Source organism: Gadus chalcogrammus, chromosome 1 (assembly GCF_026213295.1).
Source record: "Gadus chalcogrammus isolate NIFS_2021 chromosome 1, NIFS_Gcha_1.0, whole genome shotgun sequence".
NCBI classification, from domain to species: domain Eukaryota; kingdom Metazoa; phylum Chordata; class Actinopteri; order Gadiformes; family Gadidae; genus Gadus; species Gadus chalcogrammus.
Window position 1 is genome coordinate 17,325,764 of NC_079412.1, and position 12,891 is coordinate 17,338,654.

General features: G+C 47.2%; 1 protein-coding gene across 1 annotated transcript in view; it reads right to left on the reverse strand.

Annotated features, from left to right (window-relative positions):
• Positions 1-2,760: 2,760 nt before the first annotated feature.
• Positions 2,761-12,891, reverse strand: part of LOC130379812 (cadherin-4-like) — a 162,613-nt gene continuing 152,482 nt past the window's right edge. Inside the window, exons 9-13 of the mRNA XM_056586911.1 lie at positions 9,246-9,485; positions 8,382-8,618; positions 6,136-6,275; positions 5,551-5,715; positions 2,761-3,032 (exon numbers count right to left, since the gene is read on the reverse strand). Of these exons, the coding sequence (XP_056442886.1) occupies positions 2,826-3,032; positions 5,551-5,715; positions 6,136-6,275; positions 8,382-8,618; positions 9,246-9,485 (989 nt within the window). The 3' untranslated portion in view covers positions 2,761-2,825. The remainder of the gene's footprint in view (positions 3,033-5,550; positions 5,716-6,135; positions 6,276-8,381; positions 8,619-9,245; positions 9,486-12,891) is intronic.

Genomic DNA, 12,891 nt, shown 5'->3' on the forward strand with positions numbered 1-12,891 from the left:
CCAGCAACACGTACAGAACATTGGCATAACGACGAGCACATTATCGAAAACAAAATCAAGCACAACATCTGAAATAGGTAGGATGGGCCGTCTGTGAGTGCTGTATTTGTTTTCCCTAAGATTTTCTTCTGCAAAGCCACACCGTAGTGCGGGAGCACGGAGAGAGGAGAGGTGTTATCCACCAGCAGCCTGCTTCCTGCGGATACCGCTCCACGTCCTGCTCTGTTCTGTCCTCACCCGCTTCGACAACCTGCGCTGTAAACTATATTCACAACGCAACATAGAATTGGCAACTCTTTTTTAACAATCCGATTTTTGTTCTCCCCTGTATTTTTAGTTTGTTCACAATGAAAATCAAACCGTTTCATCATTCGCTTGTCGAAGGCCATATACCCGCCTCCCCGCCGACACTCTTTTTCTTTAATTCAGTACACTGTGAGTGCTTCCTTGTTGAGTTGTAGATGAAATGCGAGAGAGAGAAAGAGAGAGAGAGAGAGAGAGAGAGAGAGAGAGAGAGAGAGAGAGAGAGAGAGAGAGAGAGAGAGAGAGAGAGAGAGAGAGAGAGAGAGAGAGAGAGAGAGAGAGAGAGGAGAAGCGGAGTAGCCTGCTCCATTTTATGAAATGCGAGCCTGGTCGGATCTCACTCTTCAAAGAGTTTACCTTTAGGGATTCATCATCTCCTTTAATTAAAAGTGGATTAAACACACAACTCTGGCCAATCCCAATATAATCCACCAGGAGAGAGCAGCGAGAGATAGATGGCCAGAATTCCCAGCGCTGACGCTAGAAGAGATTTAATGATAGAAAGCGCTCTCCCAAAAATAGAAATGGCAGCGAGAGATGTGAAGGGAAAACATTTAGCATTAAGCACTGAATACTTCTGGTATGATATATTCTCACCATTGCCTCGCTTGTTAAAAAAAAAATATTTTACAAAGTGGAACCATTTAACCGCAACGGAAAAGCGTTTGGTTTGGTCCAACAATGTTAATTGAAGTGGAGATAAAACATCTGATAAAAAAAAAAAACGTAGGTAGTGTTAAACTGTCAACCCTTATCACAAGTGTTATCTGAAGCTTAAGTTATGCATCTTTTTTTTGATAGAGTGCCCATCGCTACCTTTTCTTCAAAACAGAGGCTCCTTGCACAGACTTTTAATACATCTTAGTAATTGTAGTCCAACATTAATGAAGACGTTGCCTGGGGGGCAGATTCTGGAGCTGCTAAATTGATGCTCTGATCTCACCGTTTTAGAGAATGGAAACGTATAAAAAAAATCCTTTGTAAAAATGAACATGAAGGATAGTTGATATTGTTTTGATTACGGTTGAGGAAATAAGCCTTCCACAGCTACATCAAGGAATAAACTCCTGTTAAACAAACTGTATATGTGATTGTTATAGAGGAAAACTGGTGATTCCTTTACAATTCTGTGACAATGGCGACAACCGTGGCTGGTGACTAGCCTGGCTCCGCCCGCCTAAGTACTTCCGCTCAATTAGAATTTCCCTTCTGTACTACGTCTGGGTCTGCGGTAAGTTAGTGGGTCACCCGCCTTTAAGTGAGTTAACGTTGTCAATTGAGTAGGCCTAGGTCCAGACTCTCTGTGCAAATGAAATGAAGTACGAGATAGGACCAGGCAAGCTGGTGACAACAGCCCCAACAATCCCAGTTGCAATGAGAGACGAAAATAACATACATCTTTCATTTTGTGATTTCGGGATCCTCAATTACTAGGAGTTTGCTGTGAACTAAGGAACTAGGACAGGAACACTGATAATGTGTTAGCAAAACATATATTGTCTTCACACACTTCAACGTCAACATAAAGCCCCCTTTTATGCCAACGATGTTGTCGAATAGTACGCTAATCCCCACCCTCCCCTTGTTTGTACAGCTCGCCCTGCATGGGGTTCATCCCGATGAGATGGATAGGTCTGCGTTAAAGGGTCAGGGATCAAGTGACAATCCTGAGACGGCGGAGAGTCTACCAGATGCGCACCACTGAAGGCACTTCGTACACACCAGTGCTTCTCTTCTCAGGACCTCCAGCTCACCCACAGAATAATCCACGCCTTCCGTGTGGGAAGGGACATTTACATTTGTTCTGTGTTTACTTTGCCCCCATCTCCGTCCAACCCCCCCTAACGGGCAGTGAGGCAAAGCAGTGGACCAAACCCCCCGTCATGGCGGAGATCAACCAGCGCGTTACAGGTGAACTCTCACAAGGTACATGGGGAAAGACGAGTAAAGGTGCATACAAACAAAAAAAGGCAAAACCTACTGAAAAAATCGGATAAAGTTATGAACCTGTAACATACATCAATGAGTCAAAAAATAATATTGTTTGAACCAATGGTCTGGTTCAAACAATAGTTTGAACCAAACCAGATGACATACCAAGGAGTTTAGAGTCTCAGTTTAAGCCTAAGGACAGTTTGGAGGGCGGAGCCTCACCAGAAAACAAACGGACATCCACGGGCCAAATGTGATTGGTCGGGGATCAAGTCAATCCGTCAGCGTGGTTGCGTTGTGTTCATCAAAGAGCCTCGTTCGGACCTCGTCTCAGTCGGGACAGGAGGAGTGTGGCAGCCCAGCGACTATGAAACAAGTATGTGGAGTGGTAATGCGTGATGTGAGTGCACGCGTCTGTGTTTCTTTGTGTGTGTGTGTTTCTTTGCACACGTTCTTTTCTTCCCCCCCCCCTCCATCCCCCCTCCCTCCCTCCCTCCCTCGACCCCACCCCCTTCTCGACGTCGAAGTGCACACTCGAGCGCGGTTGTTCAATTCCGTTGCCGTTTCGTCTTTTGCGTTTGTGTTTTGTTTTAATCCTCGTCCCCTCCGCCGTACATGTCGGCCAGCTTCTTGAAGCGCGGGCCCCAGTCGTTGAGGTAGTCGTAGTCCTGGTCCCCGGAGCTGGAGGAGTTGAGGGAGCTGACGGAGCCCGCCGTGGAGCCGCTGCCCTCGTAGTCGAACACCAGCAGGGAGTCGTAGGGGGGCGCCGTGGGGTCGTTGTCCGCCGCCCGCAGACCCTGCAGCCGGGGGGGGGGGGGGGTTATACTGCGTTATTATTGGTTCACATGCATGGGCATAATAGTAATGGTAATCTTGAGCTGAAGTGGGCGGTTACACAGCAAAATTTAAAAGAGAGATGGATTTAAGAAAATAAAAGCGCAAGGATATAACGCTCGATGAGGAACAAAGGAAATAAAAAAAAATTGACATTTGATAATTTCTTAGATACATTTTGATTTCCTTTTTTTGTACTTTAATATAGAGTGAGATAGAGAGGAAGAAATGTGAGACAGAGGGGAAGACATGCAGCAAAGGCGAACGGGCTTGATTCGAACCCGGGTCTCTGCGACCCGGACTGAGCCTATATGGTACGCGCTCTACCCGACATTTTACATTTTTTGTGGGAATATTTTGCGCTGCACTGCTTCAAGTCGAGTGTTCACCAGGCGTTTCCTGTCATTTTCTCTCAGCCATGGATGATTGCATTGTTATTCCGGTGGATGAACACACCGGGCTCAACATTTCCCTCCATCGCCAACACTCCCCCTCTTGGTATAGAAAACCCTTAGTTTGAAGGATAAACGAGGTTGGACCACTACATCCTCTCCCTCTCTCCACCGTGGGAGATAGGAAGTCCGACATGGCCCAGCCTCCAGGGGTAAGATAGGTGCCAGGAGAACCATGTGCTTGTTGGTTGTTGTAAGACAGAAGGGTAGAGAGAGAGAGAGCGAGGGAGAAAGAGAGAGAGAAAAAAAAGTAAAGAGAGTGGGAGAGTGGAAATCGGGGATAGACGGATCAAAGCTGAACAGCTGCCATCACTTCTCGAGTGTGAACGTGTTTTCATGATTCTGTCAATCAGCATTTCCTCGCATGAATGTGCCAACATTGCAGAGTGTGTACCTGTGCGTACCTGTCTGAGCGTGTGTGTATGCGTTGCATGTGTGCGCATATCTACGTATAACTGCATGTGTGAGGGTGTGTGTTTGTGTGTGCGTGCATGTGTGTGTGTGTAGTACAAGCATACATGGCACAGCAGCTGTCAGGTTCAATTGAACTTGCCTGTTGTGTCTACCTGCATACCGAATTGAGTAGCATTCGATCATGTTTAATCTCATTAACGAGGAGATCAATGGAATGCAAAAAGGATAGGGGGCAAGACGGCAACAAAGGAAGACTCCAATGACAGATGGCTGCGATGGATCTGGGTGGCTTTGTTCCCGGGTTCCCTTGGTAGAATGGGTACAAAAACATGGAAGACTGCCAGAGTGACCCCGATCCACAAGAGGGACTCAAACTCAAAACCCACAAAGTACCGTTCCATGTCACTTTATCACAGAGCCATCATTATTCTACAATTTCATAGATGATCTTGTGTTTAAGGGGAATAACAAAATTCTCTATGTCGGGGATTCCGCCTTCTTCATACTCATAACAGATGATAAAATCCAAGCTGATGCTTGGATTTCACCCAAGAGCCCAGCAAGTGTAAGGCAATGATCCTGTCCACAAAGAGAAATCCATCAGCTCACTTCTCTGGGAACACTTCAATCAAGCTCAGTGAGCAGATGGAGGTACTAAGACAGTGCATTAACAGAGTACTCCTCGGAAAACAGTCTAATACCTGCAGACCTGGACAACGTATACTACGATACTACGTATCTGAGCATTGCAGAAGGTGGCCAGCAAGCTTGATCCTAGAGGCAGAGTCAACGTTTACAAAACCCAGGTCAGGAGCATCATGGAGTACTCCTGCCTTGCTGGAATAAATGCTCCTCAAACCACTCTTAGGCAGCTGGAAGTCATCCAGAAAAAGGCACTGAAGAGCACTGGGGTGAATGAGGACTGTGCCCTAAAGGGGTATGCTCTCACCAAGCTGAGCCATAACACAGAACAGTTGCTGCAACAACCATCCTTTTCAAGATGCACCCTCCCAACCGTCCAGCAGACTTGAAAGCACCGCTACCCTCAGCTCATGTTCGAGCTGGAACCACTGGGAGGTTACCATCGAGATCTGCCTTGTCACTCCCCAGGCCCGACACCGAAAGCCCAGACAGGAGTGTTTTCACACTGCTGCAACAACATGGACCAGCCTTTCCCCTGCTGTGGTCCAGACATCACATCAAGGCGAGTTCACGCCTTCAAGGATTGAGCAAACAACTCAACATGGGACTGCATTCCAAAAGCTGAAGGACTTCAGATTTCACTCTTATATATTTACATATTCCTGAGTGGCTTGTGGAGTGCAGTGGCTCCTGAATTGTGTTCATGAAGCTTGACTCTGCGAAAAATAATAAAAAGAAAGAAATCCTAATATTGCTTGCATACGCAAGGCGTAAGCCAGTGTCTTGCGGACACACCCTTGTTCTCTGGAAGGCAAGTTTATTTATACATCGCCCTTCAAACAAAAGGTACCATTCATGGAGCTCCACAGAGGCGGGAATCCCATCAGGACGATGACAAGACAATCATCTCAGAGGACCGCTCCGCTCTGGGGGTGTGTATGTTTGTGTGGCTGGTGTTTGTTTGTGGGCGTACCTCGTGGATGAAGTCCCCGATGTCTCCAGGGTGGGGCAGGACGTGCCGGATGGGGTACTGGGACTCGGGGACGATGGGGCGTTCGTCCACCCGGCGGACCCCCGGGGGCTTGCTGATGATGTGCTCCAGGGAGTCGGGTTGCTGCAGCTGGCTGAGGTCATAGTCCTGGAGTCGGAGAGAGAGAGAGAGAGAGAGAGAGAGAGAGAGAGAGAGAGAGAGAGAGAGAGAGAGAGAGAGAGATGGATGTAACCGCGGCACAGGTAGGCAGCCTGTCTGTGTCATGCGTATGTGAAAGGTATGTTTTGTGTGTGTGTGTTTGTTTGTGTGTATGTAGTGTGTATGGTACACATACATGTTTATTTATGAGTGTGTATATTTAGTGTACTGTATGCATGTTCATATTTGTTTGTGTGTGTGTGTGTGTAGTTTGAATGTGTGTGTGTGTGTTTGTGTTTGTGTATTTTACTGTACATGCATGTGTATTTACAGTGTTTATGGGTTTCGTGTATGTATAGATGTGTGTGTGTGTGCATGTGCAGTGTTTACGCGTTGGCATGTGTTTGTGTGTGTGTGCTGGGGTCTCACCTGGTCCTCCTCCCCCCCGCCCTCCTCGTCGTACTTCAGGATGTTGTCCCTGACGTCGTCCTCGGGGTCGATGAGCAGCTGCTTGGTCTGCCTCTCCCGCTCTCTGCGCTTCATCCACACCACGAACAGCAGCACCATGCCTGCCACGCCACACACAACACAACGCGCCCGTCACTACGCGGGACCTCACCGCGACCCCCCGCGCAGAGCCCACGCCCGGGTCTCGTGGACGCCATTCAGGCTTCACTGTGTGTTATTCTGTCTGTGCCGCTGGAATCCTTAAGGGCTACAAATTCTGTTTTGATTTTAACAGCCGCTTTTTAAGCCATTGGCACCACCTTGTTGTGGGTCAAATATCACAGATTTGGTACAATGTGGGGAGGGGAGGGAGTGGCTGTGGGAGGAGCCAGTGTGTATGTGGGAGGGATCAACATTGGCATGGGAGGGGCAGCATTGGGTGATGGAGGAGTCAACATGTTAAGCATTTCATGGACTTCAAATGAAGAAATGGGTCGAAAATATTTGCTAGAATCTGAAAAAATTCAAGCAGCTTCTTCTGTCTTTTGACATTAACAACATGGCCGACCTAGAGAATTTACACTACTTTGGAAGTCAGTATCTCATAGTTTTATAACTCACTATATATCATGCTATTGATTTAGGAATTGGATGAAAGAAAAGCTTACGCACATGTTTTAAATAAAATAGGGAAGTTTCAAGAATGCCCCTTTGGGAATCTATACTGAAAATATCAGTGGTTTAATGACACATGCGCAAGGGAAACTGGAAAGCATCTATTTGTGTCTATTTGTCCATAAAATCGTAATCGTTTTCAAGAGTCGCCCCAGCTGAATAATGCATTCCAAGATCTAGATCATCACTTTTCCCTTATAGGAAACCAAGAGAGAACTTGGTGTGAAACCATCAGCCAAGGACTACATCCATAATATAAAATGCAATGCACATGTTTATGTATTTCTGGTGAATGTTTCATGATCCTCTCTTCATACTGCGCTGCAGGGAGTTAGGACCATCACAGAGAGCAACGGCCTCTTGGATAGGCCCATGTGTGAGAAACATATATTAGATTTATCTACACATTTATGTATGTGCCGGAAAGTAGCGGCAAAAAATACCGTAGAGAGATAGAGGGAGGGTCAAAGGAGAGGTGGGTGTGTGTGAACAGACTATTCTTCCCTTTAACCCATTTAGCTATTTAGTTATTGTTATGATTAGAGTAGACATTTTAACGTTTGGTTTTCCTCCTCTCCATTCCTGTGTGTGGTTTTGGTGAGTCACCTGGTTAGTACATTATCTTTTTGGTTTGACTTGAGCTACGGATTCCAGTTCTAATATTTGCCGTGTGTTACGAGCATTCACAGTTGGGTGGGATTATACAGAGTCGTGGTTTGGGATTTTGCATCATCATTTCTATCCTTTTGCTAAACTGTCTATGTGGCATCACCATGGAAACGTTTAGGAACCCATTAGGCTCATTGCTGTCTCCTTGATGAGTCCTTCAGTGTTTCATCAATGCTTTTTTGGTCATTTCCATTGAAAGACACCTTAACTTTACTTTAGTTTGTGGGAACCCAACAGTCATTTCGCTTTTATCCAAATCTGCAGTACACTTTTGTCAGGAGCAAGTAAGGGGGGTCAAGGGACATGTAGCTCAAGGATGCCATCATGCAGGACTGGAAAATGCTTTCTGACACCACAACCCTTTCTTAGTGAGACCATCTTTATCTTACAAGTTCACTTTTCGTTTCTCTCTGCAGATCAGTCTGACCTCGATCCCTTTGAAAGCCTTTTCTAAACGTTTTAAACGGTACCACTCATTGCTCGGATTTCTGTTCCCCAAGTAAAAGGAATGCTGCAGTCTGTCAAATAGAAATAAACGACGGCGGCAAGCACAGGAAAGTGTCGCAATCGAAACTGTTTTTATTTGACAAAGACGAAATAATGATTTTAAAAGACGAAACAGAAATCGGCACAGAATAATTTTCTCAGATTACAATATGTTTTCTCGTGTGACTGAAGCGCCGCTTTGATTGGCTGAACTTTTTTAACCCACAAAGGCTGTGGCAATATTTGACAATCAATCGCCGCCCAGCCAAGGCCAGACTGATTCACTGCTGATCACATGACATGAATATCCAGATGGTCTGACAAGGCTTAAGTGCTTGCAGCTTCGGAGTCAGAGACCACCACATCAAGACACCAACCAGCTCCCCCCCGGTACTCACACAGCAGGATGATGATGCAGACCAGGATGGAGATGATGGCGCCGGTGCCCAGGCCCGCGGCCGCCACGGCCCCCAGCGTGGTGCAGTCTCCGTTGCGGTCGCATGGACACACCTTCACCTTGATGACGGAGCGGTTGGACAACGGAGGGTTCCCCGAATCAGACACCACGATGGGGACCTCGTACACGCCCGACTCCAGGTACACCTGGTAGCGCAGGCCCAGGCGGGCGTAGTCGCCTGGGAGAGGGAAAGAGAGAGGGTGAGAGAGAGAGAGAGAGAGAGAGAGAGAGAGAGAGAGAGAGAGAGAGAGAGAGAGAGAGAGAGAGAGAGAGAGAGGGGGAGGGAGGGATTTCAAGTCAAACAACTGTTCAGAGCAACATTTCCATAACGAAAACATGGATAAATAATAATGAATGATAATAACTAATACAAATTCCAAATAATTATCCATAAATAATGAACAACTGAATAATAATACGAATGCTTTTACCTTGACTACTTCAAACATTTACCTAATGTCAAAATATTATCATCATTTTCACTATATATCAAAACATGAACAAAAGCATACAATTTTCCTGAATGACGGAGGTGGAGGGAGGTAAACACAATGTAAAAGGTAAATGGCTTGCATTTATATTGCGCTTTTTCTAACCAGTGGCCACTCAAAGCGCAAATATTCACCCATTCATGCACACATTCACACCCCGACGGTGGTGTAAACCATGAAAGGCGACAGCCAGCTCGTCGGGAGCAGTTAGGGTTAGATGTCGTACAGTGCAGGGCAAGGACACAACATAACACAACGCATTCCATCCGCTGCTACAGGTCTCCTCCTCCCCCGCCGTGACCCCTCTTCCTCACCGCTGATGCGAGAGATGGTCCAGTTGCGTCGGATGCTTGGCGGGTAGTTGGGCAGCTCGAACACAAAGGGCCCGGCGTTGGGGTCCGTGTCGGCGTCGGCCGCCGTGATGTTGACGCCGTTGGTGTTCCTGTTGACGCGCTCGCACAGCTGGGCCTCGCGTGGCACCAGCGCCGGCGGGTTGTCGTTGATGTCGTTGAGGTAGATCTGCAGGGTGCCGGTGGCGCTGGCCGGGGGAGAACCTGGAGGGCCGGAAGGGGTGGAGAGACTTAGAGGTTAGTGTGTGTGTTTGGCCGCGGGAGAACCTCGAGGTGGGTGAGGGGAGAGAGGTTAGTCTGTGTGTTTGGCTAAGGAGTCTGGACGGGAGTTGGGGAGAGAGGAAGGTAAGTCTGTGCGGATGTTTGTGTGTGTGTGTGTGTGTGTGTGTGTGGGGGTGGATGGGTGGTGCGAGCAGGGAGATGTTGTGACAATGTGTGTGTGTGTGTGTGTGTGTGTGTGTGTGTGTGTGTGTGTGTGTGTGTGTGTGTGTGTGTGTGTGTGTGTGTGTGTGTGTGTGTATGTGTGGGGGGGGGGCGTTTGTTGTGTGGCCACGAGCAGGTATAGCCTGAGAGTGTGTGTGAGTTGGGTTGTTATGAGCAGGGTGGAGAAAGCATTCGTTCTTGCACCAGAAGTGTGGTGTGTGTGTGTGTGTGTGTGTGTGTGTGTGTGTGTGTGTGTGTGTGTGTGTGTGTGTGTGTGTGTGTGTGTGTGTGTGTGTGTGTGTGTGTGTGTGTGTGTGTATGTGAGTTGGGTTGTTATGAGCAGGGTGGAGAAAGCGTTCGTTCTTGCACCATAAGTGTGGTGTGTGTGTGTGTGTGTGTTTGTGTGTGTGTTTGTGTGTGTGTGTGTGTGTGTGTGTGTGTGTGTGTGTGTGTGTGTGTGTGTGTGTGTGTGTGTGTGTGTGTGTGTTTGTGTGTGTGTTTGTGTGTGTGTGTGTGTGTGTGTGTGTGTGTGTGTGTGTGTGTGTGTGTGTGTGTTTGTGTGTGTGTGTGTGTGTGTGTTTGTGTGTGTGTGTGTGTGTGTGTGTGTGTGTACATACAGGCTTTCTTGCTAAAAAATAGATAGGGAGACCAATGGGGATAATTGATAGGAGTGGAGATGGGGGCAGAGTTGGACAGAGATAAAGGGAAAGACCAATCATAGAGGGATGAGAGGTGAGGACGAGGCAACGAGCTGAATGCAGCATGGGCCCCTGAGTGAGCGAGGGCCCCCGCTGTGAGGTCAAGAGTTGACATTCTCTCGGTTGATGAAAAGGTTTTTCTGAAGGAGAGCTGCGCGCCTGCAACACCTTTATGCACTGCTGACGGAACGGCTTCTGACAGCTGTGTCGTGCACGACCTCCCTGCCCATCGCACACCAACACAACACTCACACTCTGTCACTCTGTATTTACACAGTGTGAGATGCCGCATTTATACCCGCGCATCTGTGTGAGTGTGTCCATGCACTAATAGACGAGTGCACACGCACCAACACATGCACACACACACCGACACAGACACACACACACGCAAACACACACGCATGCACACATGAGTACACACGCACGCACGTGCACACACACACACACACACACACACACACACACATACACACACACACACACACACACACACACACACACACACACACACACACACACACACACACACACACACACACACACACACACACACACACACACACACACACACACACACACAAACACACACACACACAAAGCAACTGTTACATCATGAAACAAACCCAAACACAAATTGTAATCTGAGTGTATTATAGTGAGTGAAACCCCATCTGTCCGCACTACCGCCTTTGTGATTGCTGCATCAATGTACTATAATCAGCCCAACGTAGTGTTTCATTCTATTGCGTATTCGCTCACACTTACACAAACATACCGTAAGATCCAAACATTCTCCAAAATATTAAAAGCTGTGTGTATGTGTGTGTGTGTGTGTACGTGTGTGTGTGGGTCTCACTCACAAAAGGAAAAATCCAAAGTACATAAATGGCAATGAGAGAGGAGTGAGTCCCTCAGCAGGCTGAGCTGTTTATCAAAGCGTGTGTCAACGACCAAGACATTCTGGCGGCGTCCAATTAGGACCCATTTCCCTGCCACGCCCCACTGACTAAGCCAATAGTTGGAGGACTCCTGCCCCAGGAACCTAGCTCTTGGTGGGGATAAGGCCTACGTAGTGTACAGCGATTTATGCAAAGCCGACTGATCTGCCAATTAAACCTGGCAGTGAAGCAAGACATTTGACAAAGAGAAAGGAGAGAAGGAAGGCAAGAGAGAGGGAGGGAGAGGGTGATGGAGAGAGAGAGAGAGAGAGAGAGAGAGAGAGAGAGAGAGAGAGAGAGAGAGAGAGAGAGAGAGAGGGAGAGAGAGAGAGAGAGAGAGAGAGAGAGAGAGAGAGAGAGAGAGAGAGAGAGAGAGAGAGAGAGAGGGAGGAGGGGAGGTTGAGATAAAATATGGGGGTGGTACTCTGGCAATGTTATTCTAAAATGTATTAGATTGGTAAGCTTTAAATTGGACACAACAGAGGGGCTGAATAAAAATACCTGCCATGTATTAAGATATACACATATAAGTAACGCTGAGTAGTAGATGCCTTTATCAGCCCATAGTGGAAGACATGCCCACACAGGCACAGACACACACATAAATGCAAACACACTAAAGGGCTTCCCTGTTCACTTGGTTCGTTAATCCCAACCATTTATAGGGGACATTTGGAAGCAGCCTGCCGCTGCTGATAGGAGAATTATGTGGGTCTTCATCCAGCTAAATAAATAATTATGTTTGTGTAAATTCTTCAAAAGGATTTGTATTAACTTCCCTCCCAAATTTTTTTTTGATGTGGGTACAGAGATTTTGCAGCATGAGTAAAACGGCCTTGCAGTAGGCTTACCGTATGTCCTTTGAAGAAGGTGGAGAAACAATAGATCTGAAAACGTTGCGTCGTATGGGTCAAAGGCCGACAGATACGGCTTTGCCCAAAAAACATAAAAAAAGAATAAAATGGAATGAAATATGAGTTTACATCTCCCCACCGCTTCGTCCTTCTGGCCCCCTGTTCCCATCGCTCGCTCGCTCGCTCTCTCTCGCTCTCTCTCTCTATCTCGCCCCATCCCATATCTCTCTCCACTCTGTGTCTCAACACCATGGCACGTCACACTGTAATCCCTCTCACATTTTCATGGCTGACACTCCATAACTCCCACATAGTCCAATGGATACACAATGATTACACACACCAGGATACACACACATACACCTACACACACACGCACACATACACACATACACCTACACTTACACAGACAAACACACACACACACACACACACACACACACACACACACACACACACACACACACACACACACACACACACACACACACACACACACACACACACACACACACACACACACACAAAATAAAACAAGCATGCACACACACACACACAAACACACACAGACACACACACAAGAAAACAAGCAGGCAGGCATGCACAGACACATACGAATGCGCATTCAACATCCTTATTCAACTTCTGGTGACACATCTCTGCTAAAATCTGCCACATTAAAGTATTTGAGTGG